The 27,620-nt window shown below is 33.2% G+C and overlaps 1 protein-coding gene across 4 annotated transcripts in view; it reads right to left on the reverse strand.

Annotated features, from left to right (window-relative positions):
• Positions 1–27,620, reverse strand: part of DPP10 (dipeptidyl peptidase like 10) — a 1,411,130-nt gene that overhangs the window by 38,602 nt on the left and 1,344,908 nt on the right. For all 4 annotated transcript variants that reach the window (XM_005572966.5, XM_065525407.2, XM_005572965.5 and 1 more), the window contains 6 exons: positions 22,769–22,860; positions 22,246–22,293; positions 19,088–19,209; positions 17,682–17,729; positions 9,410–9,508; positions 9,233–9,302 (listed from right to left, as the gene is read on the reverse strand). In XM_005572966.5, coding sequence (XP_005573023.3) covers positions 9,233–9,302; positions 9,410–9,508; positions 17,682–17,729; positions 19,088–19,209; positions 22,246–22,293; positions 22,769–22,860 — 479 coding nt within the window. The remainder of the gene's footprint in view (positions 1–9,232; positions 9,303–9,409; positions 9,509–17,681; positions 17,730–19,087; positions 19,210–22,245; positions 22,294–22,768; positions 22,861–27,620) is intronic.

Below are 27,620 nucleotides of genomic sequence, written 5' to 3' on the forward strand. Positions count from 1 at the left end.
GTGATACAATATTGGTTTTCTAACTGTATAATCCTTTACCTACATTCTAAAAATCCATTTATCAACTGGAAAGTGTGGTTATATAAACACAGGGAATTTTACATCTTAGCTCAGTTTTTGCATCAGTTAAACAGGAATAATAATGATTATAGTACTAAGAATGAGAAGGCATTAGCAGAACCATTTTACAACTTAATAAACTGACACGTAGAGGTAAATTATAAGCCATAGATAGATAAATAATGCCAGTTTTTTTGAGAGAGCAGAATTATAAAAGTTGACTTCAACAAAATATTCACTTATTACCTTTGGCATATAAGCAATTATATCCTCAATGCAAAAGGAAACTGGAATTCTTGGCCAGAAAAAGATTATAAATTTAAGGTGTTAAAAAATCTCTTTTATTTATTAAGTTCTAATTATGGGTCTTTTTCTGAATTTACACCACGTATTTTAAATTCCTTTATCCTTAGAATTTTTTGGGGGGAGAGAAAGTAATAAAAGCTTGTATTGCACATTGTTGCTGAGTTTTCACTTCTTAGTAGACGTTCAACATGAGGCATATTGCTCATCAATTCTGTCCCTCAAGTGTCCTCACCTGTAAAATGGGGATTAGAATATCTTCCCTGTTGTAATCATAATGCTCTGAGAATATAAGCTTTCATAAAAGCATAGGAAGGGCCAGGTGTGGTGGCTCAATCTTGTAATCCCACACTTTGGGAGGCCAAGAGAAGCAGATCACCTGAGGTCAGGAGTTCGAGACCAGCCTGGCCAACATGGTGAAACCTCATCTCTACTAAAAGTACAAAAATTAGCCAGGTGTGGTGATGGGCGCCTGTAATCCTAGCTACTCGGGAGGCTGAGGCAGGAGAATAGCTTGAACCCAGGAGGCAGAGGTTGCAGTGAGTCAAGATCGCGCCACTGCACTGCAGCCTGGGAGACAAAAGTGAGACTGTATCTCAAAAAAAAAATAGGAAGTTTGTAAACTGTAAGTTATATAGATGGACATTTTTCATGTGCTCTTATAAATTAAAATATATATAAGCTATACATTAACCTATATGTATAAATATAATTTTCATCACTTTAATTCCCAAAGATGCAGAATATTTTGTGCAACACAGATTTATTTTGTATGACATACTTTCTATGTGATGAAAAAGAGGGAGATTATGTCAGTATAATACACTGTCACAGTGGTGCAGGCAGAGCCTTTCTCAAGGTATTAATGTTTAGAGGTAATCAGAGACACATTTTCTTATAAGTAAGGAAAAAGTCTTTGCAATATATTGGAACCTTATTTTAAAAAAGCTAAAAATCAAAGGAAGCACTTTTTTAGGGTGAGTTGTGGCTGATCTAGCAACTTCCAATTGATTATGCTTCCTCCGTGTTACTGAGGGACAGGTGACAACTGAGAGCTCTAATCATAGAGGCTACAAAGACGTGGACTCAATCAGTGGATTAATGAAGAAGGCTACAGTTAGGTCAGATTTATAATTTTGATAAAAATGGCATTATAAACATGAGAAAAAATGGCTATAAGAGAATGCCCTCAAAGAGGAAGAACAAGTGCTGAAGTTCAAGGCTGAAAATGACTGAATGATTCCAAATCAAAATGCTGATTAAAACTTTACTATGTTAATAGCAATTGTATTATTTGGGCTGTGGTTTTGTTTTAAAAATAAATAATTATTGTTTTCTTCCCAAGTTTTATATCTCCTAGAAGCTCTGTAATTTTTGCTAACTGACTTTGCACACTCCTTGTTGCTCAAAAATATATGTGTGTTGGACTAGAAAAGCCTAGAGCTCTGGCCTAGTCTGCCATCATGATAGACAACCTTTAACTTACATGCTACACAGCCTTACATGATTCATAATATACTGTTTTTATATATAAGTCAAAAGGGAAGAATATATTATTTTAAAAATCCTGGAATAACATATGTCATTGATATACTCCTCTGACATGGCGCTGTGTGAGATTACCAAGAAAGAAAACACTGTATCTTAGTATTTTTAACTTCACCTTTCAAAGTCATGTTAGACAAATAATATAGTTAATATTATATCCTAATATGTTTTTTCTTAGAAACAAATAACTAATTAAAAGAGAAAAAGAGACTGATTTAAATATGAATTACCCTTACATTAATGACTGCATTTATATGATCATCTAAAACTAAGAACTTTGTAAATTAAGTTCAATATTTCTTATAAAAAATATTCAATAGTATATCTGTAAATATATCATATACATGTAAGTTTTAAATAGGAACTATTAATAAGCCCATATCATTCTTATGAAACCACATTATATCATTCATATAATTCTGTGAATCCATGCATATCTAAAATCCATGTTAGCAGAAGACCTAAAATGGCATTTCTGCATATGCATATACATATATATATTCCAGTTAAAATAATCACCAAAAGAATATTACAGCTTATGCATTATCTACAAATTTATCTAAATTTGGATTTTCCCCCATGTCACCTTCTTAATACAGCAACTTTGAGTTTGTACAACTTTAAATAGTCGTAAGAAATTAATGCTGACATTTAAGATGTATTATCTACAAATTGTGAAAGAACAGGGTTAAATATGTCCAAGAAAAAAATAGAAACAAATGATCACCTTCTCCCCTTCTATTAACAAGATTAAATGCCACTGCCTTTTTTCCTCTTAATCATTTTCTATGTATTAGCAAATATGTAGGTACATTCTCCATCCATCTAAATGATGAAGATACAAAAAATGATAAGCCTAAAATTTAAGCTTTGAACCTCCTTCTATGGCAAAGCAATAATAATCACTCTTGAGACAAATACCAATATCAATAAGTGATCTCTTTCATCCACATCAGACAGTATCTGTACTATTTTTGCAAGAAACTGAGGGTAAAAGTAGATGTGTATGTGGCATGAACAAATAGAAGATCAAATGATGTTAGAGGTTATTGGAATACACGTGTCTTCACCCTTGGGAAACAAAATGAACTTACATCTGACAATCCGATCTGCTAAAACCCTAGGAATTCATGAAATAAATACAGAGTAGAAAAGACTTCCCACAAAGTGAACATTTTGATGAGAATTCAGAATTTTATTAAATAATCTGAGCTGAGAATTTGATCTCTCTTGTGGAATATTCATGAACTCAGTCATGATTTCTAAAATCAATACTTTACACCAAAGCATTAACGTAGTACATGTGGAAAATGTTATATTCCAGAAATATCATAAACTGTTCAGTGGAAAGAAGAAAAGGTCACAAGAATTTGGTAGTAGAGAAGACTCTTTTGATTCAAGTCATCATTCTTTGATAATATGCCAATAAATATCATAATATGGTGGACAATGTAGGTAGGCAGCGTTGAGTAATACAGCAGAGGTTTTATTTTTTATTTTTATTTTTTTATTTTATTTTATTTTTTTTGAGACAGAGTCTCGCTCTGTCGCCCAGGCTGGAGTGCAGTGGCGCGATCTCCGCTCACTGAAAGCTCTGCTGCCTTCTGGGCTCACGCCATTCTCCTGCCTCAGCCTCCCGAGAAGCTGGGACTACAGGCGCCCGCCACCATGCCCGGCTATTTTTTTTGCGTTTTTAGTAGAGAAGGGGTTTCACCGTGTTTGCCAGGATAGTCTCGATCTCCTGACCTCGTGATCCACCCACCTCGGCCTCCCAAAGTGCTGGGATTACAGGCGTGAGCCACCGCGCCCGGCCAGCAGAGGTTTTAGTACAGAAAATAGATATATAAAACTTGGGTCCAAACCCTAACTTTTCCTGCTTATGATCTTGGGGGAACATATATACATGACCTATTTTAGTTATAGTTTCCTTGGGTTAAAATGAGGACAGTACTATTTACCTTGGATGATTTCTATAAGGATTAAAGGTGGTGTCTACATATTCTCAGCATGACACTCTTTGCATGATAAACAATAAATGGTAGCTAATATCAATTTCTTATTATCTTAAGCTCAATAAAAAAATTGTAAAAAGGAACAGTGAAGAGGCAGCATGAAAATCAATCAGTATTCAGTCCTATCCAGAAAGACTATAAAAGAAATTAGAATCTCGCGTCTCATTCTACTGAGTGGGAAACTAAACTGCAGAGAAATGGACCCATACAGAAGTCAATTATAAACTCACAAATCATTTATTTTTCCATTTCCCCATCTCAACTTAATTCATTCTTGAGGAACAAACTCAGGGTTAATTCATTTGTTTACTTATTCATTGATGTATTCACATATTCATTCATTTATTCTATCAAATAATGCTCCAGGTGGTGCATTATGGCAAAACAATTCAAAAGGAATTGGCAGTTTAACAGAAGAGAAAGCAAAGTAAATATTGTAACCTGGTATGGTTACATGTTTATAATAGTGGTGTACATAAAGTTATCTGGAAGTGTGTCTGGAAGTTTTAACAGAACTTCTCCAGGTGGGCAGGCAAACTCAGGGCACTGGGGAAACTATGTGAAAACACAAGTGATGATTGAAGTGGTGGTGATCCCCAGAATAAAGCAGTCTATCTAAAGGATGGGATTTCTCTTTTGGGGTGGCTGGTGTGAGATAAAAATGAAGAGAAAAATAGAAAATATATCATGAAGACTGTTACGTAGTGTGAGGGAAAATGCAGATATTTAATCAATGATGAATGAATAATGAGAGGATTTTAGATAGGAGGGCTACACTCTCAGCAACAGAGTGGTAAAGCAACTAAAAGAGAGAGAGCAAAAAGCAATAAACTAAAGAAAAGCAAGTGTAAGTAGAGAATAGTATAGCAGGTTAGAGTTCAATCATCCAGATAGGATGTCTGACTGATCTGAAGCTTGATGCTAATTACAATATTGAACAATATTTCAAGTTGTTTGAGGAAATGAAATGTGTGTATAACAGACCAGCAATGATGTTATCTTGACTGTTGGATATGAATAACTGAATATATTCCCTCACTGTGAATGGATCAGTTACTTATATCACGCTGTTCAAAGAATAGTTATATAGAAAACAGATCACTTCTACTAAGATGACCAAATTATAGGATTCTGATACACAGAACATTCAGCGATGAGACTCTAGATAAAAATGAATAATGTTCTTGAGTTACAATGACCTGATCCATAGGCTGACAGAGGAGGAGAATGGAAGAAAGCTCTAGGAAGATAAGATTTGATGGATGACCATGAATTTCTTGGGATTTCAAGGAAGGTGAATTCAGAGAAAGGAAAGTAAGTCATGGAAGCATGAGAGCATATGTTGCATTCTGAAAGTTAATATAACTTGCTGAACATTTACTGCCTCCCTTATTAGACCTTTAATGAGTGTGGTAAGATGACATGAGCAAGAAAAAGTAGAAAATGGGAAGAGATGACGGGCCCATGGTACTGAACTAAACTCCTCAGTTGATGCTGCTCCTCTTCAGAGGGACAGAAAATAAAAACAAAAACAAAAATCCCTTGTTTTTTTAATAACAATACAGCTTTCTAGATTGCTTTTACGAGCATCTAAACATATTAGATTCATATTTATTTATTTACCAAATGAATGTCTACAACTGCAGGCCATTTTCCACAACACCTTCAGTCTTGGCACTATTTGGTAATTACAGGATAGTCAGTTAGTTCTGTGTATTAGGCATTGTGGAGATAGACTGAACACACCCAAATAACTATTACAGACTTTAAGATGCTTGCAATCTTGTTATCTCCCCATAGCCATTAACATGGCTTCTCATATGTAAAAAGCAACGTGGTAGATGTGTATGGTATTAAATTACACACACACGAGTAGGAAATAAGAATAATATTTTAAAAGAACGGTATGAGGTTATAAGAGCTGGAATGAATATAGATGTGTCTAGAATAAGTTTAAAAATGAATAAGGACTCCGGGTCCTTAAGAGCTCCCTATAATGTTAAACAGAAAGGCAGGAGTAAAACAAGTAGGCACTTGAAGGGAGAATTGGAGGAGTTGTTCAGAAAAAGGGGATCATGACTCCATAGAGACCGCAGTGAACTCAGGTCACTGAGATCCAACTGTGGTGCCAATGTTTCTTAGATTTTCCATTACAGTAGAAACATTATACAGGAAAAATATTTATGCGGTATGTACTCCATCCCAAATACTCTTTTTAACGTGACATTGACATTGATGTTTGATTCACTTACATTTTAAATGTTATGAGATTAAGTCTGAGTTTCAAAACCCAAGCAAGGGAGGTCAGAGGACCATTTCTTTTCCAGATCTATAATGAAGATTGAGAAGAACTGGGTTTCCAAATTGCCAGAGGCCACTTTCCTCCAGGGCAATCTTTCTTTCAGCCCCTCGGGTGCTTGTTGCAACTTGACTCTAACTCATGCATTCATTATATAATTCCTTGGATGTAAACCCATCTCTACAGATCAAGAAATGGCTCATACTCTTTTGGCTACCAGATATACGGCACAAAAATAGCAATAAAGTACTGACACCAAAATCACTGAATGACTCTTAGACTCATTTAAATAATAGTCACTCTATTATTCATCACTGTCTGTCCAATTGTTCATTTATGAAAAAATTATTAATATTACTTTTAGAATGGGACAGTCAATGTGTCCCTGAAAACAGTTTTTAAGCTTGAGAAAAAATATGGCTTTAAATTATGAGCAGTTTCCTAAATTCTTAAAAAACACTTTCTGCTTTTGCTATTCTGACCCTTATATGTTTCCAAGATAGTATTTTAGAAATAATCATGCAATTTAAAAGAATAGATCATATTGTAAGTATAATTTTTTAAAAAAGAAATCCTCATTTTGGATTCTGTAAGCCACATTCTGCAAAGCTTTTCAATAATTTTCCTCTAAAATCCAAAAGTGTGGATAATGTCAATTAATATTTAGTATAAACAATATATACTGAAATAACTAGAAATGATTTAATATTCATTTTCATTCCTCCTGTATCAACCAAAAAAGTAGCAAAGTAAATTCTATGGGTCTGATTGCACTATTTTATCTGTTTTAGTTGTGTCTGTCTATTGAACAACTTTATGGGTATTAAATTACACATTAAATATTTATATTAATCAAATTAAATACTTTAAAATACTATTTCCATATTAGTTTGGCACAGAAGCAATTGCAGTTTTGGCCATTTATAAGTAATGCAACTACTTATATAATAACTGCAACTATTTTTATACCATCCTAATAATAATTATGATTCTGCTTATGATTTATTAAAGACTATTTGCAAGTGTTTATGCTCTAACAAACACTATGGTAATATATTTAAATATAAATATTATCCCATGTTATTTTCTCCAGTTTATTTGTAAGGTAAGAGAAGATTAGAAAAATTCAGCAATGTATTGTTAAATCTCAGCGCTCCAATTTGAACCCAGTCCTACCTGACTCCAAAACCAGCATTTTGCTCCAAAATCCTACTTCTCAAAAAAGACCCAAGTAGGCCTTGACAATAAGACAAGTCTTCAAATTGGTTTCTTGTGTAGGTCCTTATATTCCTCTTATAAAATAAAAATCAACCAGAACAAAATACAAGTCTGATGCCAAGATGAGCCAGTTAGCTTATCTGTTTCAGAAAACAAAGAGATTCTGTTAACTCTTATTTGGTTTTCTCCCTATGTGTGACACTGCCCTAGAGCAAGTGGATACCAAGTCAGCATAATTATCTACACATTTGTCTGCATAAATGTCATGCTTCAAGGGCAGTCAGTTCTTTTATCTTCCAATCTGAAGGTCATCACATACTGAGGGATGCCTAGGATGTGCCTGAGGGATGTCCCTTTTCTTGAGAAAATTTTTCAGTGAATCAAAAGAGCATTTCCTTTTACCAAAGGGAGACGTGACTAAGATAGAAGATGGGGTTGATTTTTGTTTTCTTTTTGTCTCATTTTAGTGCCTTAAACATTTTTCCTCAATAAATCATACATACAGTTAAAATGGAGTAGGAAAAAACAGGTAAAAAAGACGAGAAAAAATGCAATTAAGAAACATCAAATAAGAACTTCCTTAGAGAGACATTAAGAACTTTCAGAACTTTCTGGCTCTTACGGAGAAAGAAGAAAAGTTTGGATATGAGAAACATGAAAAGCTCAATAATTAGAATTAGAAATGAACACTGGAGTCAGAGAGAAAATTAAATATTATATTATTTCTGTATTATGTGGATTGTTAAAATAAAGGGACAAATTGCTTGTATATATTAAAATACCTAAATAAAATAAATGCTACCTATACAAAAAAGAATGATAACCCCAATAATTATAAGAATTATATGTGTTAGGCACTGTTTAAGGGACTTTATATGTTGTATTTCACCCCATCTGCAAGGCAGTCTTAGAACACACGTTGTATTGTAATGCTTGTTTTATGTTTAGATAAACTTAGCCTTGTAATAGGTTAAGGAACTTGCCCTAGGACACACAGCTAAGAAATGGCAAAACTAGAATTTGAACCCAGGAAATTCAATTCCACAGACTGAATACTTATCCACTATATTCAGTGATCATAATAAGCAATATTATTTTCGTATTTACTATTTCTAAATATTATATCTAAAGATATAATTTTAGACAACTTTAAACACTATTATATCAATATGCAACCTGATCATATTAATAAGGGAAATAACTTATAACTCTCAGGAATGCAATGCTAAATCAATATCAAGTTAGTTATGTATTAGATATTAGGGGCCTCGGTGCATAATACTATACAGTCATGATATAGCCTTACAACATGTATAAAGATATTTAATTTCAAAGTCAATTTCAAGATTAAAAAAAAAAAAAAAACTTGAGTCAAGTTTTCTGAGCATGGGAGCAGCTTACTGCAGGCCATGTATCCAGGAGGAAAAGCTGACAGGAGTGATACAAACATAACCCATTGTTTTAGCAGTGGAATTACATGTTCCTCAATGTTGATAAAGAGCCCAGGACTTGAGTAATTACTAAGCAGACACCCAGAAATCAAACTATTCTGTGTCACTATTCCTGGTGGTAGCACCAAACTCCATGTGGGATGCAAGAAGTTCAAAAAACTTACACATTCTTACACATGATTTAGTGATGGACTTCTAGAGGAATTTAGACAATAGACAGCTGCCCTGGTTAACTACACACATTGGACTTCTCTTGTTTATTGAATCAAATGTTGTCTTGTGAGACATAAAAATAGAAAATCTTTATATTCCTTTATTTCAAAAACAAATAAAATACTTACATTATTAACAGAAGAGCATACTGGTTTCGGTCCATAAAATCTTTGGGAAGGGACAACTGTAAAGGAAGTTCTTTTAAAGAAAGAGCAAAATATTAAAGATGGAGAGTCATTTACAGGTAAAACTATAAGACGCAGAGAAAGTTGTTCTTGAATAACATAGCATGCACAAAACTTTACCATAGTCGTCAATATGAAGGATTTTGACTTCCGGCTTTACTATTTTCTTCTTCAGGATAGCTTCCTTCAGCATAGAATTGCTTTCCAATATAAAATATTCTGTAAACCAAAAAGGCTAGTGTAAATAGCTAACTCCTATGCATTAAACAAGAATCAATGTGACACAACAAAAAATTATCCAGTTGTTACCATTTGGCAGGCACTGTGCTGATTAACTCATCATTTCTCTTCTGAGTTACTACAACAGTTTCCTAAGTGAGCTTCATTATGCCAGTAAATTTTTTTTTCATTTGCTTCTTTATTAAATTTATCATTTACATTTTCAAAATGCAAATCTGATCATATTGTTAACCTGCTTAAGAATATTTTAGCAAAATACAAGATTATCTAACACCAAATGAGTTGAGATTCACAATATCTAGGTACCTATACCAATTAAAAGGCATACAGAAACACAGGATGAGGACACCTGGACTGCAGTTCAGGTGTTTAATAAGGTAGAAAGACTATGAGCATATTATGTATTTCTAAAACTAAAAACTGCAGAATCTGAAATACATGAAAATTATATGACCTAAGATGAAAAATATACTGAGTAAGATTAATAAAATATTAGGCACTGCAGAAGAGTAATGACCTTGAAAATACAGTAATAGAGAAATATCAAAAATGAAACATCAAAAAATTTCATAAAACATGAAGTGGACATCAATACTTGCTCGAATTTTGATGTACATGCATTGTATTAAATTTGTAGATCTATTTGGAGAGACTTTATATCATAAAAATAGTGAGCCTTCTAATCCATAAATATATATACACTCACATATATGTCTGCATATGTTTATATATTGTATACATATATATTGATGTGTATATATGTGTGTGTGTATATATATACACACATATATGTCTGTCTCTGTGGGAATTTGAGTCTTTAATTTCTCCCAGCAGTATTATATAGATTTATAGAGGAGGTATTTATTTTTATTAGATTTATTCATAGATACTCCATGGATACTTTGACCTTACTTTAAACAGCATTTTAAAAATACTCAAATCTTGCATTTTCGTTGATGAAAAATAGTTGAATTTTGTGTATTGGCCTACAGCTGTAACCATGATAAATTCACTTGTTTTCAATAGTTTATAGGTGTGTATATTCCACAATTTTTTGTTTCCTTGTCTTTTGTTTTGTACATAGCATGTCTTCTGCAAAAACACAGTTTTATTGCATATATTTCTTTGTCTTACCCATTTTACTGGCTAAGTCCTCTACTACAATGTTGCACAGAAGGAGTGAGAACAAACATTGTTGACTTTCCCAGTTCTCAGGGAGAAGCATCATTCTTTCACCATTAAGCATGATGTCAGCTGTAGTATTTTTACAGATACCATTCATGAAGTTCAGGAATTTCTTTCTATCTTATCTTGATTAGGAATTACTATTGATTGATTATTATTATTGTTGGCCAAAATTTTCAATTTTTTTCTAAATCCTTTGACGTGTCAGTGTAATATGGTGAATTATATTGTTTGTTGAAGGTTACAGCAAACATAGAATCTATGGGTAAATCCAATATGGCCATAATAAATTATCATACTTTCTATAATTGCTAGGTTTGACTTGCTATTATTTAGTTAAGGTGTTTTGCGTCTAAATTCATGAGAAAATTTGTTTTTTTGTCCTCCTAATATATATGTCTGGATTTGGAATCCGGTCGATACTTGCCTTATATTTTAAAAAAGAGTTTGTGTAAGCTTGGTGTTAATTTATTCAATGTTGCATAGAATGCACCAGTAAAGCTAGCTGAAACTGGAGTTTTCTTTGTGAGGAGAACGTTAATTGCATATTTATATATTGTATTTCTTCTCATGTGAATGTTTAGCAATTTGTGTCTTTTAAGGAATTTTTCCATTTCATCTAAGATGTCAAATTTACTGGCATAAAATTACTTATAATGTTCCATTATTGTCATTCTAATATCTATAGCATTTGTATGGACATCATCTCTTTTATTAATGGCATTACATTTTTCTCTTTTTCTTCATGTCTCTGGCTAGAATTTTGCCAACTTTATTGATCTTGTCAGGGAAGCACCTTTTGGTTTTATACATTTTCTCTATTGCTAGTCTATTTTCAATATCATTTATTTCCTTCTTACCCATTTTTATCTCCTTCTTTCAACTTTGTTTTAATTTGCTCATGTTTTTCTAGTTTCTAAAGGTGAAAGAGGAGATTATCGATTTTAAACCCTTACTTTTAATGCAATAAGTTAGAATCATAAATTTCTTTCTAATCACAACTGTAGTAACCCCTAAATTGGGATCTGAGGTGTTTTTATTTTTATTCAATAAGTTAGAGTCATACATTTCTTTCTAATCACAGTTGTAGTTACCCCTAAATTGGGATCTGATGTATTTTTATTTTTCTTTGGCTCAAAATAGTTTCTAATTATTTATTTTTTATTGATCAATGTATTATTTAGAAGTGAAAGTTTGATGACAGAACATTCTCACTTCTTGAAACTTTCTTTTTGTCTTCATTTTTAAGTGAGAAATATCTTCTAGGTTTGTTTTTCTATTAAGGATTTTTGTTTAGTTCAGTTTTGTTTTCCATAAGCATTTACAGTATTTTGGTCTATTGTCTTTTGGTTTGCTTTTTTCTGATGAGATGTCTGTAGTCATTTGTTTTTACTACGTGTGTGATATGTGGATGTAATGTGTCTTTTAATTTCTGATGATTAAAAATTTTCTTCTTTATCATTGGTTTTGTATAATTTGCTCATGATGTGCACTAGTGTGGTTTTATTGACATTTATCTTGTTTTCTTTATGTTGAACTTTTTTGAACTTTTTCATCAGATTTAGAAAATTATTGGCCATTATTACATCAAATATTTTTTGCAAGTCTCCTTGCCCCATTCTGACTCTAATTACAAATATGAGAGATGTAGATATTGGCCTACAGTTAATTTATGTTCTTCCTTTGTCTTTCTTTTCCTTTTTGTGTCAAGAAATTTTCTACTGATATTGTTTCAAGTACACTGATCTTTTCCTCTGTGGCCTCTAATCTGTTTTTAGCATTTTCCAGTGAAGTTTATATTTCAAATATTTTATTTTAAATTCACAAAGTTCTTTCATAAAAATATATTCTCTTTGTTTTCTCTCTACATTAATTCTTTTCTTGATAGCTTTACTTATTTGTAACAGCTAATTTACTGTATTTGTCAGTGATTTCCATCATCCCTGTCATTTCTGAGTCTGTTTCTATTCACTAATCTTTCTCCTATTTATGAGTCATATTTTCCACTTTCTTCACAAAGCTAGTAATTTTTTATTAGATACTGACCATTGTGGCATTTACATTTTGAAAGCCTGGGTTTTGTTGTAATCTTTTAACAATTGTTGGACTTTGTTCTGGCATATGTTGTAGGCAGGTTGACCATTTGAAGACCTTTAAAGAAATCTTTTTAGTGTGTATTTGAATGACCTTTGCTCTATGGCTAGTTTAGTACTACAAAAGGCAGGACACTTCTGGGATCTCTTCTAAATGTTCCACTACTCTGCTGATTAAAAGGTGAGCATATCCCACCACTCTGTAAGCTCCGGCATTGCCCACACTCATGAAGCATCTTCCTATGCATACTCAGCTAGGTATTTTCAGCAGCTGATTCAGGGTGATCCCACTTCCGATTCAGGGTGATCCCACTTCCGATTCAGGGTGATCCCACTTCCGATTCAGGGTGATCCCTCTTCCAGCCCTATGCAGATGTCTTTCTCCATGTGGCTTCTTCATTTCCAGTTCCATCGTTCCATAAGCCTCAATTCCATAAAATTCCATACAATTCGTCAACAATCCATAAGCCTCAATCTACCTGAATATCATTTTCTGTCTCCTCAACTCAGGGATATCATTGTATTATGATTAGTTTATTCCTTATTGCACTGGAGTTCAGAAATTGCTGTTAACAAGAAAGCTAGAGAACTTACAACACTAATTTTACTTATTTCCTTCTTTCAGGGGGGATCTGAGACCCATGCTGGCTATTGTCAAATGTCTGGAAACAGTTGATTTGTATATTTTGTCCAGTTTTCTGTATTATTATTCTTATTTTTTCTTAAGGGAAAAAAGGGGATCAAGTCTATTTCCAGTTACTCCACAGCCAGAATTAAAAAAAAAAAAAATTAAAACGTCAAAGGTTTATCATTGAACCAATATGATTGAATCCAAACTACTTAGAAAAAAATAAGAGTTACAATCCAATTCCAGTCTGTCCCTCTGGCCTCATATATTTTTGCTTTTTTAGTAAATGTTTTGTTCCAGCTGTGATGAACAATGTTTATCTTGCAAATGTGAACATTTTTATGCGTTCTTATGTTTGTATATACACATTTGTTTTTCTGAAAATGTCTCCGCATTGACTTTCTCTTGCCCTGAACTGTGTACACTTTTACTAGAGAAATAATCACAGACTGTTATAGCTATGTAATTTTATGTTTCTCCCATTGGACAATGCTGTGTGTGTGTAATCTCAGGCACATCAAACTACCTCTTTTGTAAGTAAATATCTTCCCCTATAATATATATCTGGAAGACTAGATGTTCTAAGAGGTTTTTTACATGTTTAAAATGTAAAGAAACTCTGATTATTTAAACATTAGTATATTCTCAAAGAAGCTATCCTAAGCATTTAATTTTAAATGCTTTAAAAATGGTGAATATTCACACAGAGAAACTAGAAAAACAAGAGCAAACCAATTCAAATCCAAAGCTACAGGAGAAAAAAAAAATCAGAGCTGAACTGAATGAAATGAATATGTGAAAAAGCATACAAAAGATCAACAAAATCAAAAGTTGATTCTTCAAAAGTATAAATACAATTAATAGACTGCTAGACAGCCTAATAAAAAAGAGAGAAAATTCAAATAAACACAATCAGAAATGACAAATGGGACATTAGCACTGACCCCATGGAAATACAAAAAACCTTCAGAGACTATTATGAGTGCCTCTATGCCCACAGACTAAAAAACCTACAAGAAGTTGATAAATTCCTGGACATACACACCCTCTCAAGAATGGACCAGGGAGAAACTGGAAACCTGAACAGACCAATAATGAGTTATGAAATTAAATCAGTAATAAAAAGCCTAGCAACTAGAAAAAGGCTGGAACGAGATGGATTCATATTTAAATTCTATAAAATGTATAAAGAAGAGCTGCAACTAATCCTACTGAAGCTAATCTAAAAAATCAAGGAGAAGGGATTCCTCCCCAACTCATTCTTTTGGTATGATTTTTAATTCCAACTCAATCATTTGGTGTGATTCCGATACCAAATCCCGGCAGAAACACAGTGAAAAAAGAAAACTTCAAGAACACAGTGGCTGGGCCTGAAGGTCAAGGGTGAAGATTCCCTTCAGCCAAAGGTCACAGCCAACTTGTGGTGACTCCACAGGAACAGGGCTGGTGGAATAAACAACCCAGAGCAGTTTTCTCCCTCTTTCCAGTTGCCTACAAGATTTCCTTTGGTGGAATCCAGTTGGAAGTCATGGGGCAACAGAACCTAAGTCATCTGTAGAAAGTACTTCCAGGCCAGAGAACATTGAAGAGAATTGAGAGTTAAAAGTGGTTCTGGAAAAACAAATGGAAGATGCTCAGGGCACTGCGTCATATTCTATTAAAATTTATTTACAAACTCCCATTATTTGTTATTTATAATGTCTTTTTCTATTTTCAATAGCTTTGTCATAATATTCTCCATTTAGAATTATTTTCTCAGTATAAACTACAAAAATGAAAAAAAGATATAAAAGAATTAAGTTTTTGCTAGGCATGGTGGCTCATGGCTATACTCTCAGCACTTTGGGAAACTGAGGCTGGCAGATCACCTGAGGTTGCGAGTTCCAGACCAGACTGACCAACATAGAGAAATCCAGTCTTTACTAAAAACAAAAATTAGCTGGGCGTGGTGGTATATGCCTGCAATCCCAGCTACTTGGAGGGCTGAGGCAGGAAAATTGCTTGAACCTGGAAGGCGGAGTTTACAGTGAGCTGAGATTGCACCATTGCACTCCAGCCTGGGCAACAAGAGCAAAACTCTGTCTCAAAAAAAAAAAAAAAAAAAAAAGAAAAGAAATAAAAAGAATTAAGTCTTGACTATTATTTTTAATATGTTATAATTAACACTTCTACTACATTCTATCTTTGTTAGTAATACAAATGTTTAATGTTATTAATTTGTTAGGAAAAATTACATGGCAGTAGTTTCTTCTGCATTTCTTTGATAACTAGTGGGTTTAAAGATTTTCCACGCTTGTTAAATATGTTCCTTTTTCTTTTTTAAAAATTTCTCCCCATGCATTATTCTACTTCATGTGGCCCCAAAATGAGTTATGATTTATTTTTGGTATATTCGCTTTCATTAACCCAAAGACTTACTTGCCATTGACTATAAATTTTATCTCCCTAAGTAATTATCCTTTGAAAAGAAAATTAAGCACTTGACCACTATTCATAGCCTTTTTTGTTTTTGTTGACCTTGAGACAATCGTGATTGGCTTCTGAACAGGAAAATAACGTGGTTTCCCTAAGACAGAAATGTTTGGTAATTTGAAGCAGAAGTTATTAGAAAAGACATTGCCTTGCAACAATAGGATAAAATCAAATTAAAATCAGATTGGAAAAATTTTTAATTATCCTTTGTTAAAGGCAGAATATACAGTGTAACACAAATAGTTATTGATTAAGTGTGTCCTATATATCATGAATATTACTCATTTCCACTGCAAACACATTTGTTTATTTGCCTTGGAAGACACTGATTCTATGAGATGTTAATACACCATCTTGGATCCCACAAAAAGCATGTGATAGACTTATTTTATACACTGATTGTTCTATCTATGAGATTCAACTTTCTTTCCATTTTATCAACCATACTGTCTATGATCATTATTGTTGCTGTTAGAGTTAATATTGAACAGATTTGATTTGCTTAACATAACCTCTTTAAGTTTACACTGAAGATGGAAATAATGAAATAAATAGAAACTAAAATGTGTGCTAAACCATCTTCCAGCCACACAAAAACCCAACACAAACTTAGAAATTTCTTATTGCCTAGTGCATGCACTAAGTGTCCATATGACATTATTTGAAGAATATAATTGGTCTTGATCTGTTTTCTCAAAATGATATTTGTCATTCAACCTTACACATTTTTACTTGTATGTCTTCTAAGTCAAGGCACCTAACTGACTCCTACTTAAATAAGAGTATGCAATGCAAGAGGCAAAAGTACAATAGAAAAAGTAGCTATTATATTGTACTGAATTACAAACCCTATTCTCGAGTCAGACTGTCTCATTTGATTCGTGGTTCTGCCATTTATTAGTATGACTCTGGCCAAGCTATTAATCCTTAACCTCTTTGAGACTAATTTTTCTCACCTGTAAAAAGGGGTAATCAAATTAACTATCTCAGAGGTGTTCAGAATTTTAAATGAGTCAATAAATATGAGCCATTATTGGATTATAGTAGCTTACGTGAAATAATCACAGAATAGAAGCATTGATTAAATAAAACTTAAAAAATGAAAGAAGGATACAAACATGGAAGAAAGGAAAGAGAAAGGAAGAAAGGATGAAGTCTGGTTATTCATTTTTAAGATAAGCCCAACCATGCATTTATTTATCTACTTTACTGTAAGTTCTTGAACACGAGACCCTTCCAATGGACCCTCAGACTCTGTCACATCACTTGACAAAAGTAGGTGATCACTTAACAAATATACAAATGAATAAATGCATAAATGAAAAAGTGCATATATAAAACTAGAAGAACCTGGATATCTGGAACAAACAGGATAGAAAATATATAAAATATTTTTCATAGTTTTCCAAAATGTCTTCAAAAGATTATTCTGGAGGAACAACTTAGGTGAGGCCCAGGCAAGAATGAACCAGAACATTAAGAGGCCAGTAAGCTAAAATGTACCTGTTTCATCAATAACTCTATTTGATTTAGGTAGTAGATATCCTATTTTGGGCATATAAGATTCACCTCCCGCCTGTAACATGGCTCACATCGCTTGCTTTACTGCCTTTCTTACATACATAAGGTCAAGTTGATGGTATACACACAGCTTTCCTCATGCTGGGGATTTTTTGAGGAAGGATTTATAGAGTATATGACTCAGAATAGATAATACAATGTCTAAGACTAATGCCAACCGTAACTATTCTTAATTGTCTTCTTGTGTACTCACTTGCTGGGTTGTCCGTACTATGTAGGCTGACCACTGGGACCCTTGGACCTGGAATTTAAAAATATGTGTATAAATATTTTTAAAGACGTCTAAGTAATAATCATTAGAAAGTTTACATAATAGTTTTTTTTTCCCCCAAATGGAAGCACTTCGTGGTTAAAACATAGCAAAACAGAAACCAGATAACTAGTTTTCGTTCCTATTTATAAGCATTATATTCAGAAAGGTAAGAATATATAAGAAGGAAACTATTTGCAGAGATTAAGATTCCCTCTTCCCCCAAATGATCTATATTTCTATGTTTTTAGCCAATTCTACACGCTTTCTCTTTATCTCTAGTCTTTTATAGACTAGCCACTGATGTTCAGAAAGCTAATCCACGACCCTTTCACCCCTCATCCACTGGTCCAAGATCAAATTCTATTTGCCACTCAGCCAAAAAAGAAAGAATGTATGCATATTGAAAATAGTTCATCCACAAGAAAAGTTTCAAAATTGGGAGTAATTTTACATTAATTAAAAAATATGTTAATCTCCGTAAGTATCCAAATACTTAAAATATACTAGCTAATTTCTTACTGTAAAAAGTTATCTTGAAACTTCACTTCTCCAAGGAATCCCATCTAAAACTAATGTGTTTTTTTTTTCCTGATGTCATTAAACAAGAACTTCTTTTTTGATTACTTCATTTCATATATCAAGAGAAAAACAATGTTAAAAAGTAAGTCTTGGTATACTCTCATTATGTCTTAAAAAAGGACAGCTTAATGTATCAGCTGCAGTAGTAGCACTCAACTCCTCATATGATAAGAGGACACATGAGTTCCATTTAATCTCTGGAAAATACAGTATCATATTAAATGGAAAATGATTTCTATGACTATATTGTAGAAATACTGTATAAACATGTAAGACTATGCATATTGTTACAAGATAGAAAGGGTGATAATGGTGAATATAATTGCTCAGAATTGAAGAACGTTGAAGCAGGGGAATTCAATTTCCATAGGTCCTAAATTTCCAAGGATCCTAAATCTCTTAACAACTAAGGCATTGTTTTAACAAGAACACTAGACTATTACTTTTCCTAAAGACTAGGTAAATTAGTTTATGATTGTGGCATGGCTTTGTTGATATAAATATATTTATTCACCTTTGAGAGTTGCTCATGTTCAAATAGCACTTATTAATTATGTGTGCATGTTTATTGACTTAGTCTCAGTTTTTATTTCTATATGAAATATGTAAAAAATTGTATCTCAGTGAATGTATATATAATGAATATCCTATTAACAAAAATTTACAAATTGAGATTATGAAATCATCTAGAATAATAATTGCCAATACCAACAGATATTGATCAAATACAATGAATAAAATATATCAGAATTCATGTATTATCTTACCTTCACAGAATAATAAGAAATGTTGATTCATGGGACTAAAACTGGCATCAAAATATGTACATTGTTCTTTCATGAAATTACATGAAATGCATTGGCGATTCAATAATCCTTCAGTAGAAGCACTGGAGAAAGAAAAAGGAAGTTATTATAGAAATGCTACTATTCTAGGCCCTTGAATGTGTGGTGTTCATATTTAAATATAATATAAACAGGGGAGTTACATTGGTATTTGCATAGAGGTTCATTGTAAACTATGAATCACCATATACATAAAATGTCAACTTCTATTAGTAATGTTAAAACATACACATTTTTCTTAATCTATTAAAATTAAAAGTATGTATATTTTTACATATGCAATATGTATGCTTGTATGTATGGCTATAAACAAAGAACTGATTTCAATGGAACTCAAAATAACTTACTGTTTTTTGCATTTTAAATAGATATTTCTGTGTAAAATCTTAAAGGGAATTTCCCACAGATATTATTCAATATTTAATACATACTCATTGAAAGAAGGAATAAACACTTCCACAAGTCAAACAAAACATCAAGCTCATGATTTTCTAAATTAAACATTCTAAACATTAGAATTTGGTATCAGTGCCAAATTTTCCCCATCATTTACTTGCAGAAAATTACTGATTTAAAAAAAAGTTGTATTTGTATTATAACATATATAACACTAACAACAACACACACTTTGAGATAATGAGGTGGTAAAAAGAAGAGTCATCACTATCTTTATTTTATAATAATGGTGCTTAAGGTTATAGGAGTTGAAAAATTAACACAAGATTAAATTTCATTTATCGAATTGTTTATTTAATAAATAAGTCTGAATGCAAAATTTGGTAGGTCATTGGATGAAAACACTGTTGAGAATATCTTTAAAAAACTTGATCAGACAAAAGGCTCGATTTCATTTTGGAATGAAATGATTTTTGGCTACATATTTGCAAATGAATAATATTCACGTTGGTTTTGATGTGCAATACGCTGTAGGTATGGGGATTGGAACGGGGTGTTAAGGCAGATACAAGAAACGGTTCACAAAATCACAATTCCATATTTGAAACACTGTGAGATGATTATAATCCAAAATTTTCTTATAATAGTCAAAACAATTAATATATACTAAGCACAAATCATATTAGTTTCACTCATGATAACTTATAAAATATTTGTAGTCAATTTTTTTTATTTTGTAAAATTTGGGTTAAACCTGTATAACATAAAATTTGCCATTTTAAGCATTTCCAAGTGCACAATTCAGTTTCATTAATTACATTCATAATATTGTACAATTTTCACCACAGAAAACTTAGAAATTACCCCAGTTGCACACAGCTATTCAGTGACACACTAAGATTTAAAACCTTTTTCTCTCTACTCTTCCATAAAGCTTTTAGATCCAAGTTCCCCGGAGATTTATATGGTATTTTCTCATTATTTAGATTATGAGATCGCTGAAATAAAGAGATGCAAATTTTGAGACAAAGAAAGTAACAATGACTACGGTAGCAGTCCTGCTCCTGCAGGGGTGCCTAGTGCCATATATTAAGTCAACCAATGATCATTTTTATGGCCTGGACAAGACATTGATTTCATTTTCTGGGTCAAACGCTAACATTATCTTACAGTCAAGCCAACTGGCATTTGATGAGCTATTTAAGGGAAAATTTATTGGTACTATTATAACACAGTCAACTACACTAGTACACGTCAGAGATATATTGACTGTTCTGCCTCAGTCACTAGAGAGATAAGACAAGCACACAAATCTAAGAAGCCATTATGATTCAAATCACATTTTAGACTAATAATGGGAAGAAAGATTGAGGCAGTTCCACTTGCTAAACTTAACCAAGTCTAATCTTCTGATGCTGTCATTTTTCTTTGAGTTTTAAAAAATAGGAATTTTATAAGATATAAAGTATTTCCACCTCTCTAAGTTATAGTTTATGGCTACCAATATAAATCATAATGTATGTTTCAAGAAAGATAAGCTTCAGGTCACCAAAAGAAAAAGTGACCAGTACTTTGATCAAGATCCCTAATCCAAAATTCAAATCACTATCTCTATATAAATAGCTTTGTTTCCTGGAAGTTAGAATTAAGAACATGGGTTCCAGGAGATCCAAGAGAATAAACTAAGAATATAAAAATGATATATTAAGAAAGGCGATTAAAAGGACAAGGTTGCTTCTGATGAAAGCTAATTGTGTACAAATAAGAGTGTGGGGGGTGATGTAGAGGAAGTCGGGGGACTTTAAACATGCATTTTTACTCCCAAAGGAAAGTCTATGCGACTTGGTAAGAATTAGTGGTGACACTTCTTCAAACATGATGAATTTCCCCTGAGAATAGGTCATGGCAGTTTTGACACTTTAAAAATGGATCTGTGAAATGGAAATTAGAACATGTATATAAAGTCTAGAATTAATAGGCTGCTTGCCAGTCAAAAATAAAAGTCATTCTTGTGGGATCCTGGTAAAAGCTTTCTGAGTAAAGAGACATTTTAATACTAAATAGGTGCGAGCTTAAGCCTCTTTTTGAGTATAGTTTTGCATTTGGGAACATTGAACAGACGTAATTATTTTCCCAAGTATTGCTTTATTTTAGCAAGCAATGAGCGTTCCTTATTTAAATAAGGATGCCTCCTCCTGAAACAATCTCACTGGGTTTTATGAACGACAAGACAAAGGGGGAAAGCTTCCTGCTTGATACAGTAGACTAACTGTTCACAACAACATTATACTGTACAAGAATAAATTTCACCTGTGCCACATTAATGTACTGAAAATTTAAAATGAGACTTAGCAGGAGATGAAGGCGCAAGGGAAAATATGTAAATGTCTCTGACGTGGAGAGTTGAGAGAAACAAGCCACAAAAAAAGATACTAAGAAACTGCAAAAGCAGGTGAAGAAAACAATAAGGAGAGAGCAGAGGAGGAAGGGAGAAAGCAGGCTGCATTGTGTCCAGTCCTGCCAAGGGACAGACTGGTGCAAGAGTGTGAAGCTTTGTCATGCAAAGTTGACTCTCCCTAACCATGTTGCAAAAGACATTTTAAATTTTTCCTTCCCTTCCTTATGCTACATAGACAGCCATTGAGAAGCCAGTCTGTGTAAGGAGATCCTTGCACACTGCTTACCTGTACAGCTGCCTTCCTCTGGGAGAAGATTCAGTGCTCAGAAAGTAACTGTCCAGGAAAGAAAACAACACAAGCATTAGACACAGATCTATTTTTTGTGATCTGTGAATTCTGTCACATTGTCACATTGAATCTTGAATTCACATGGAATCGTCACCTGAATTTTCACATTAAATCTTCACTTGAAGTTTTAAAACTGTCCAAATACAGAAAAGAGTTGTTTTGCTATTCAAACACAGGGCTTTGATCAATCTGGAAAACATATTTTTTCCCCGATACAATCATCCTTTTTCATAATCTCTCCCAATCACTGTGTGTGTGTGCGTGCACGCACACACGCGTACATGCCTCTGTGTAAGATACCTGTGTGCGAACTGTGGAAGAGGTCTTTAGAGAAAGGTTATTCTTTCCATGGCTGGCTTGTTTTGACTAGGACTATGGTAAGCAAAACATAATTCTAGTAGAAAAGATGGCATTTGACAACCCTGACTTGCAGCCTGACCAGGGAACTGAAAACACTCACATTTTGTGAGTAGTTTCATCGTATGCCAAGATCTTGATCACTTCCCAGTTTCCTGATGTCAGATGCCGCACGGTAATTTGCTCACTTTTACTCTGCAAGGAAATAGAAAATATTGATTTTTCCTTTTATTTAAACAGCATCTCTCTGTTAAACACGAATGTACCAACTGCTCGTGACACTTTGAATTCTTTAATTCTCAGTTAACATTCAGTTTTCTGTTCCATAGCTCAAGAATGAACGTGCGTTCCTGTAAACACAGACCAAGGTAGGTAGCTTAGTGCTTTTATTTGAACTACAGAAAAGTCATTCAGAAAACTCCTCTGGGTAAGGGTGAATCAAGAATACCATGTTGATGGCAGCATTTGATACCAAGGTAGGACTTTAATCACTCTCATCTAGATGACTGGTAGCTCTACAGTTAGCTTTTTTTAAAAAAATACTTTAAAACAAAATTTACTCCAATAAAGACTCAGGTTTGTATTCATTTTAACCTTTGCAGTATGGGCATTGTTATAAGATTTGCCATTTAATGCAATAATTTTTTTTCCAAGATGAATTCATGTTGATGAAGGTAATTAATCAATGCTTCCAACGTGTTTATAGGACTAACATTTTAATATGTAGAAAACAGATAGTAGTATTGTCTAAAAAATATATATTGCTTGACCCAAAAAGCATTCTTAGAAATACTATCATTCTATTCCTTAATCATTTTACATAGTTAGAGAACACTGATTAGAATGGATTAGAAAGATTTGGAACCAACCCAAACGCCCATCAATGATAGACTGGAGAAAGAAAATGTGGCACATATACACCATGGAATACTATACAGGTATAAAAAAGGATGAATTCATGTCCTTTGCAGTGACACGGATGAAGCTGGAAACCATCTTTCTCAGCAAACTAACACAAGAACAGAAAACCAAACACTGTATATTCTCACTCATGAGTGGGAGCTGAACAATGAGAACACATGGACACAGGGAGGGGAATATCACACACCGGGGCCTGTCAAGGGATGGTGGGCAAGTGGAGGGATAGCATTAGGAGAAATACCTAATGTAGATGATGGGTTGATGGGTGCAGCAAACCACCATGGCCCGTGTATACCTATGTAACAAACCTGCACCTTCTGCACGTGTATCCCAGAACTTAAAGTATAAACAAACCACAAAACTGTTATCTCTGGTTTTGTGTATACTGAAGTTACTTCATTCTGATTCCTTATCTCAGTGCTGATTTTAAAGGGACTATTACTACTGTTCCATTATCAATTATGCTACATTAATGAACCTTTTGACAAGTGCCTTTCTCATCTAAAAGAAGTTCCCTTTATTCCCAAATTTCTAAGGTTTTTGAATACTGATTTTGTTGAATTTTGAATTTTTGAATACTGAATTTGTTGATTTTGTTGGATCCTATGTCTGCATCTATTAAGGTGATTATAATTTTCTCATGAAGATTTAAATGCAGTTATCTTATATATTTTTGAAATTTTAAGCAAATTTTGCATTCCTGTGTGAAAAATGAGTTAATTTTTTAAATGCATTAAATAAGTCAACTTGTCAATAATGGGTTCAGTATTTTCAAACTTTCTTATACTGCCCTTTCTCATACTGTCTTAATTTGGTTTTGGTTACAAGATGATACCCATGTCATAAATTATACTAAAGATATGCCATTTCTTTTCATTTTCAAAATAACATAAAATTGGAAGTGCACGTTCTTAGAATATCTGGTTAGATTCACTTTTAAAAACAACCTTTCCCTGATGTGAAAAATTTTACATCACTGATTCCATTTTCTCAGCACTATGGGGGATTTTGATTGTTTCTTAAATCTGATTTTTGACTTTTTTTCTGGATTGCACCCATTTCTCCTAAATTTCAAGTTTACCAATGTAAAGTTATTCATAGTATTCTTTTAATATTTTTAAAATCTGTAATTTTGTCCTTTTCCATTATTTATACTTTGGAGCTGTCCAAGTTATTATTACTCTTGATAGCTATTATAGATTTAATTACTGTTTCCAAAGAACTTATTTGTTTTATCACACCGCTTTATTTCATGTTTGCTTACTAGCTTAATAAGTGCTACTCCTTCATTTTTTTTTTGTTTTGTTTTATTTGAGATTGAGTTTCACTCTTGTTGCCCAGGCTGGAGTGCAATGGCGCGATCTTGGCACACCGCAACCTCCGCCTCCCAGCTTCAAGCCATTCTCCTGCCTCAGCCTCCCTAGTAGCTGTGATTACAGGCATGTACTGCCATGCCTGGCTAATTTTTTATTTTTAGTAGAAATGGGGTTTCTCCATGTTTGTCAGGCTAGTCTCGAGCTCCCGACCTCAGGTGATCTGCCCGCCTTGGCCTCCCAAAGTGCTGGGATTACAGGCATGAGCCACTGCGCCCAGCCTACTCTTTCACCTCTAATTTCCTTTCTTTTACATTTGAATTTATTCTTTTATTCTCTTCTTTTTCTAAATTCTGACATTGGATATATACATAATTTCACATATGCATATAAAATTATTGCATATATTAAAAATTATTGTTTATATGTACTGCGTATTTTGGTATATGTAGTATTTTCATTTAGTTCCAAGTATTTGCTGATTTCTTCTTGAAACTATGAATAGAAATTATATTTTGTTTCTAAATGTCTGACATTTTAAATGTTATAATTTGTGCAATTCAATTGCATTGTCTTCAGAGAGTGTAATCTGTCAGCTGAGTAACACTTTCAATGCATTTTTGGTAAAAATAAATTCAGAATTAGGTTCATATGGGACAGTTTTATTATAACCTCTATTTTCCCATACAACTGAAAGTGTAAACTAAAAAGGCATTCTATAGCTTACTACACATGTGTACTAACAGAATCTTCCTTTGAAAAATTTTCTTATTGGTGTGTATTTGCATTTCAATATCTGCCTAAGTAGTCTATTTTATGTTCTTAGTGGAAGTTCTCCAGACGTCTAGCTGTTTTAGGTCAACAGCAAGTCTGTGACTTCTTTGTATCACCTTCTTTGTATACTGTCTGATGTACTACTGTGATTTACAAGTATATGTTGACTAACGATGTAAGTGCAAAGACATCCAATTTGTGAGATATGAGACCTGCACAGCCCAAAGGCTGGCACAGAATCCTAAAGTCATACATTTTATTGCCAAGTTCCCACAGAAAAAGAACTCAGTGGATAGCTCCTCTTTCTTACTCATTTCCAGGCCCTGCTTTGAATGAGCCAAGGACGGGATACTAAAATTTCAAGGTTTTAGTGCATCTTTGATGCCAATTTCAAGACAAAAAAAAATCTCAAAACGTTAAAAAAGTGAAGAAACTTTGCTCAATATTTGAAAACATCTGGAGAAACTTTTGGCCCACAGATTTCTAGTTTAATTATTTTCTGGTTTTCAAGATATTTTGGTGTGTGTGGGGTGTGTGTGTGTGTGTGTGTGTGTGTGTGGTGTATGTATGTTTTAATTAAAATTGCCATGAGTAAAAACCCAATGCTTTGAAAAATGTTTGAACACAATATAAAAAAATAAAACTGTACACTATTTACTTCAATGATACTTTTAGTTCAAAATATTACACTTTCAAGTGTAGGATCAAAAGATCCCTTGTCGGAAGCCATAATAACAACCCTACAACCTATTGATTTATTTTAAACAGCTGTAATTGCCTTGCTTGCTTTTTACCTATCAGGGCAAATATGGTATGAGGAATAGGTTGAACCCCCATTTTGCATACAATAGCAAATATTTACTTTCTAATAACCTATATAAGAATGTCACAGCAGGGGACACATTAATTTTGATCTGGTTAATAGTCTTAATACCAATCAGAATATGGTAGATGACTGAGCGACAGTTAAAAAATAAATATCAAGGGATTTGAGCAGATTTCACAAAGCGATGTTTGTACTTCAGTTAGGTTTTCAAGCACCTTCAGCAGAAATACAATCACAGGAAACGTCACTTAACAAAGCAGGAAAGAACAGCAGTTTTTACTCTACAGTAACATTTCTTTCTTTCTGTGCATCCATAATCTCTGCAATATTAACTTGATAGACTAGAAATACTGCATATAAATATAAAACTGTCGTGAACTTTTGATAAAGGCAATATGATAATGTATTTTAAATTGAACTAATATTTCATGTTTAATCTCAGACTAAAAAGCAACAAACCTTGTAAGTTCACTCATTCTTAAAAGAGGGCTGGAAATTTGGAATAGAGTTTTTATTTGGAACATTAGACATCAGACAAGTGCCCTTGAATTCACAGAGATTTTATCCTGCTCAAGGAAGTTAAATATTAGTTTTATAGTTCTATTTACAAATTGGAAACACATTGCGTATCAATACAAGTTTAACGGTGCATGTGCTTTTTACCTAATTACACATTATTCATTTAAATTTATTATATTAAATTTTAACTTTTACAGCTTCTAAATAAGAGAAATGTTGTAGTGCTTAAAAATAGCATGCTTTAATTTGCCATCTATTCACCACATGAGATGAGCTAATTGTTTTCAGACAATGTCCTAATCAGATACAGCAATGAAAGTTAATGCAAAAATTTTACTGGGTTGATTAGGTGATAAAATTGTGGATTGGGGGCATACTATTTTCCACAGTATTTGCAGTGAATAATGTACTTAAAATTGTTCCAAGTGAAATCATAAGGTCTCATGGGTAAAACTTCGTGTTGCTGAATAGAGAAAGTGAACGGATTCACCAACATATAATTTTTCACTTAACACAATTTTAGAAGATGGCAGGGCCGTTCCTTATGCCTATGAATCTGAACGGCTGAACACAATGAAAACTCTGCTTACTCCATATTTGAG

This window comes from Macaca fascicularis, chromosome 12 (assembly GCF_037993035.2).
Source record: "Macaca fascicularis isolate 582-1 chromosome 12, T2T-MFA8v1.1".
Taxonomy (NCBI): Eukaryota; Metazoa; Chordata; class Mammalia; order Primates; family Cercopithecidae; genus Macaca; species Macaca fascicularis.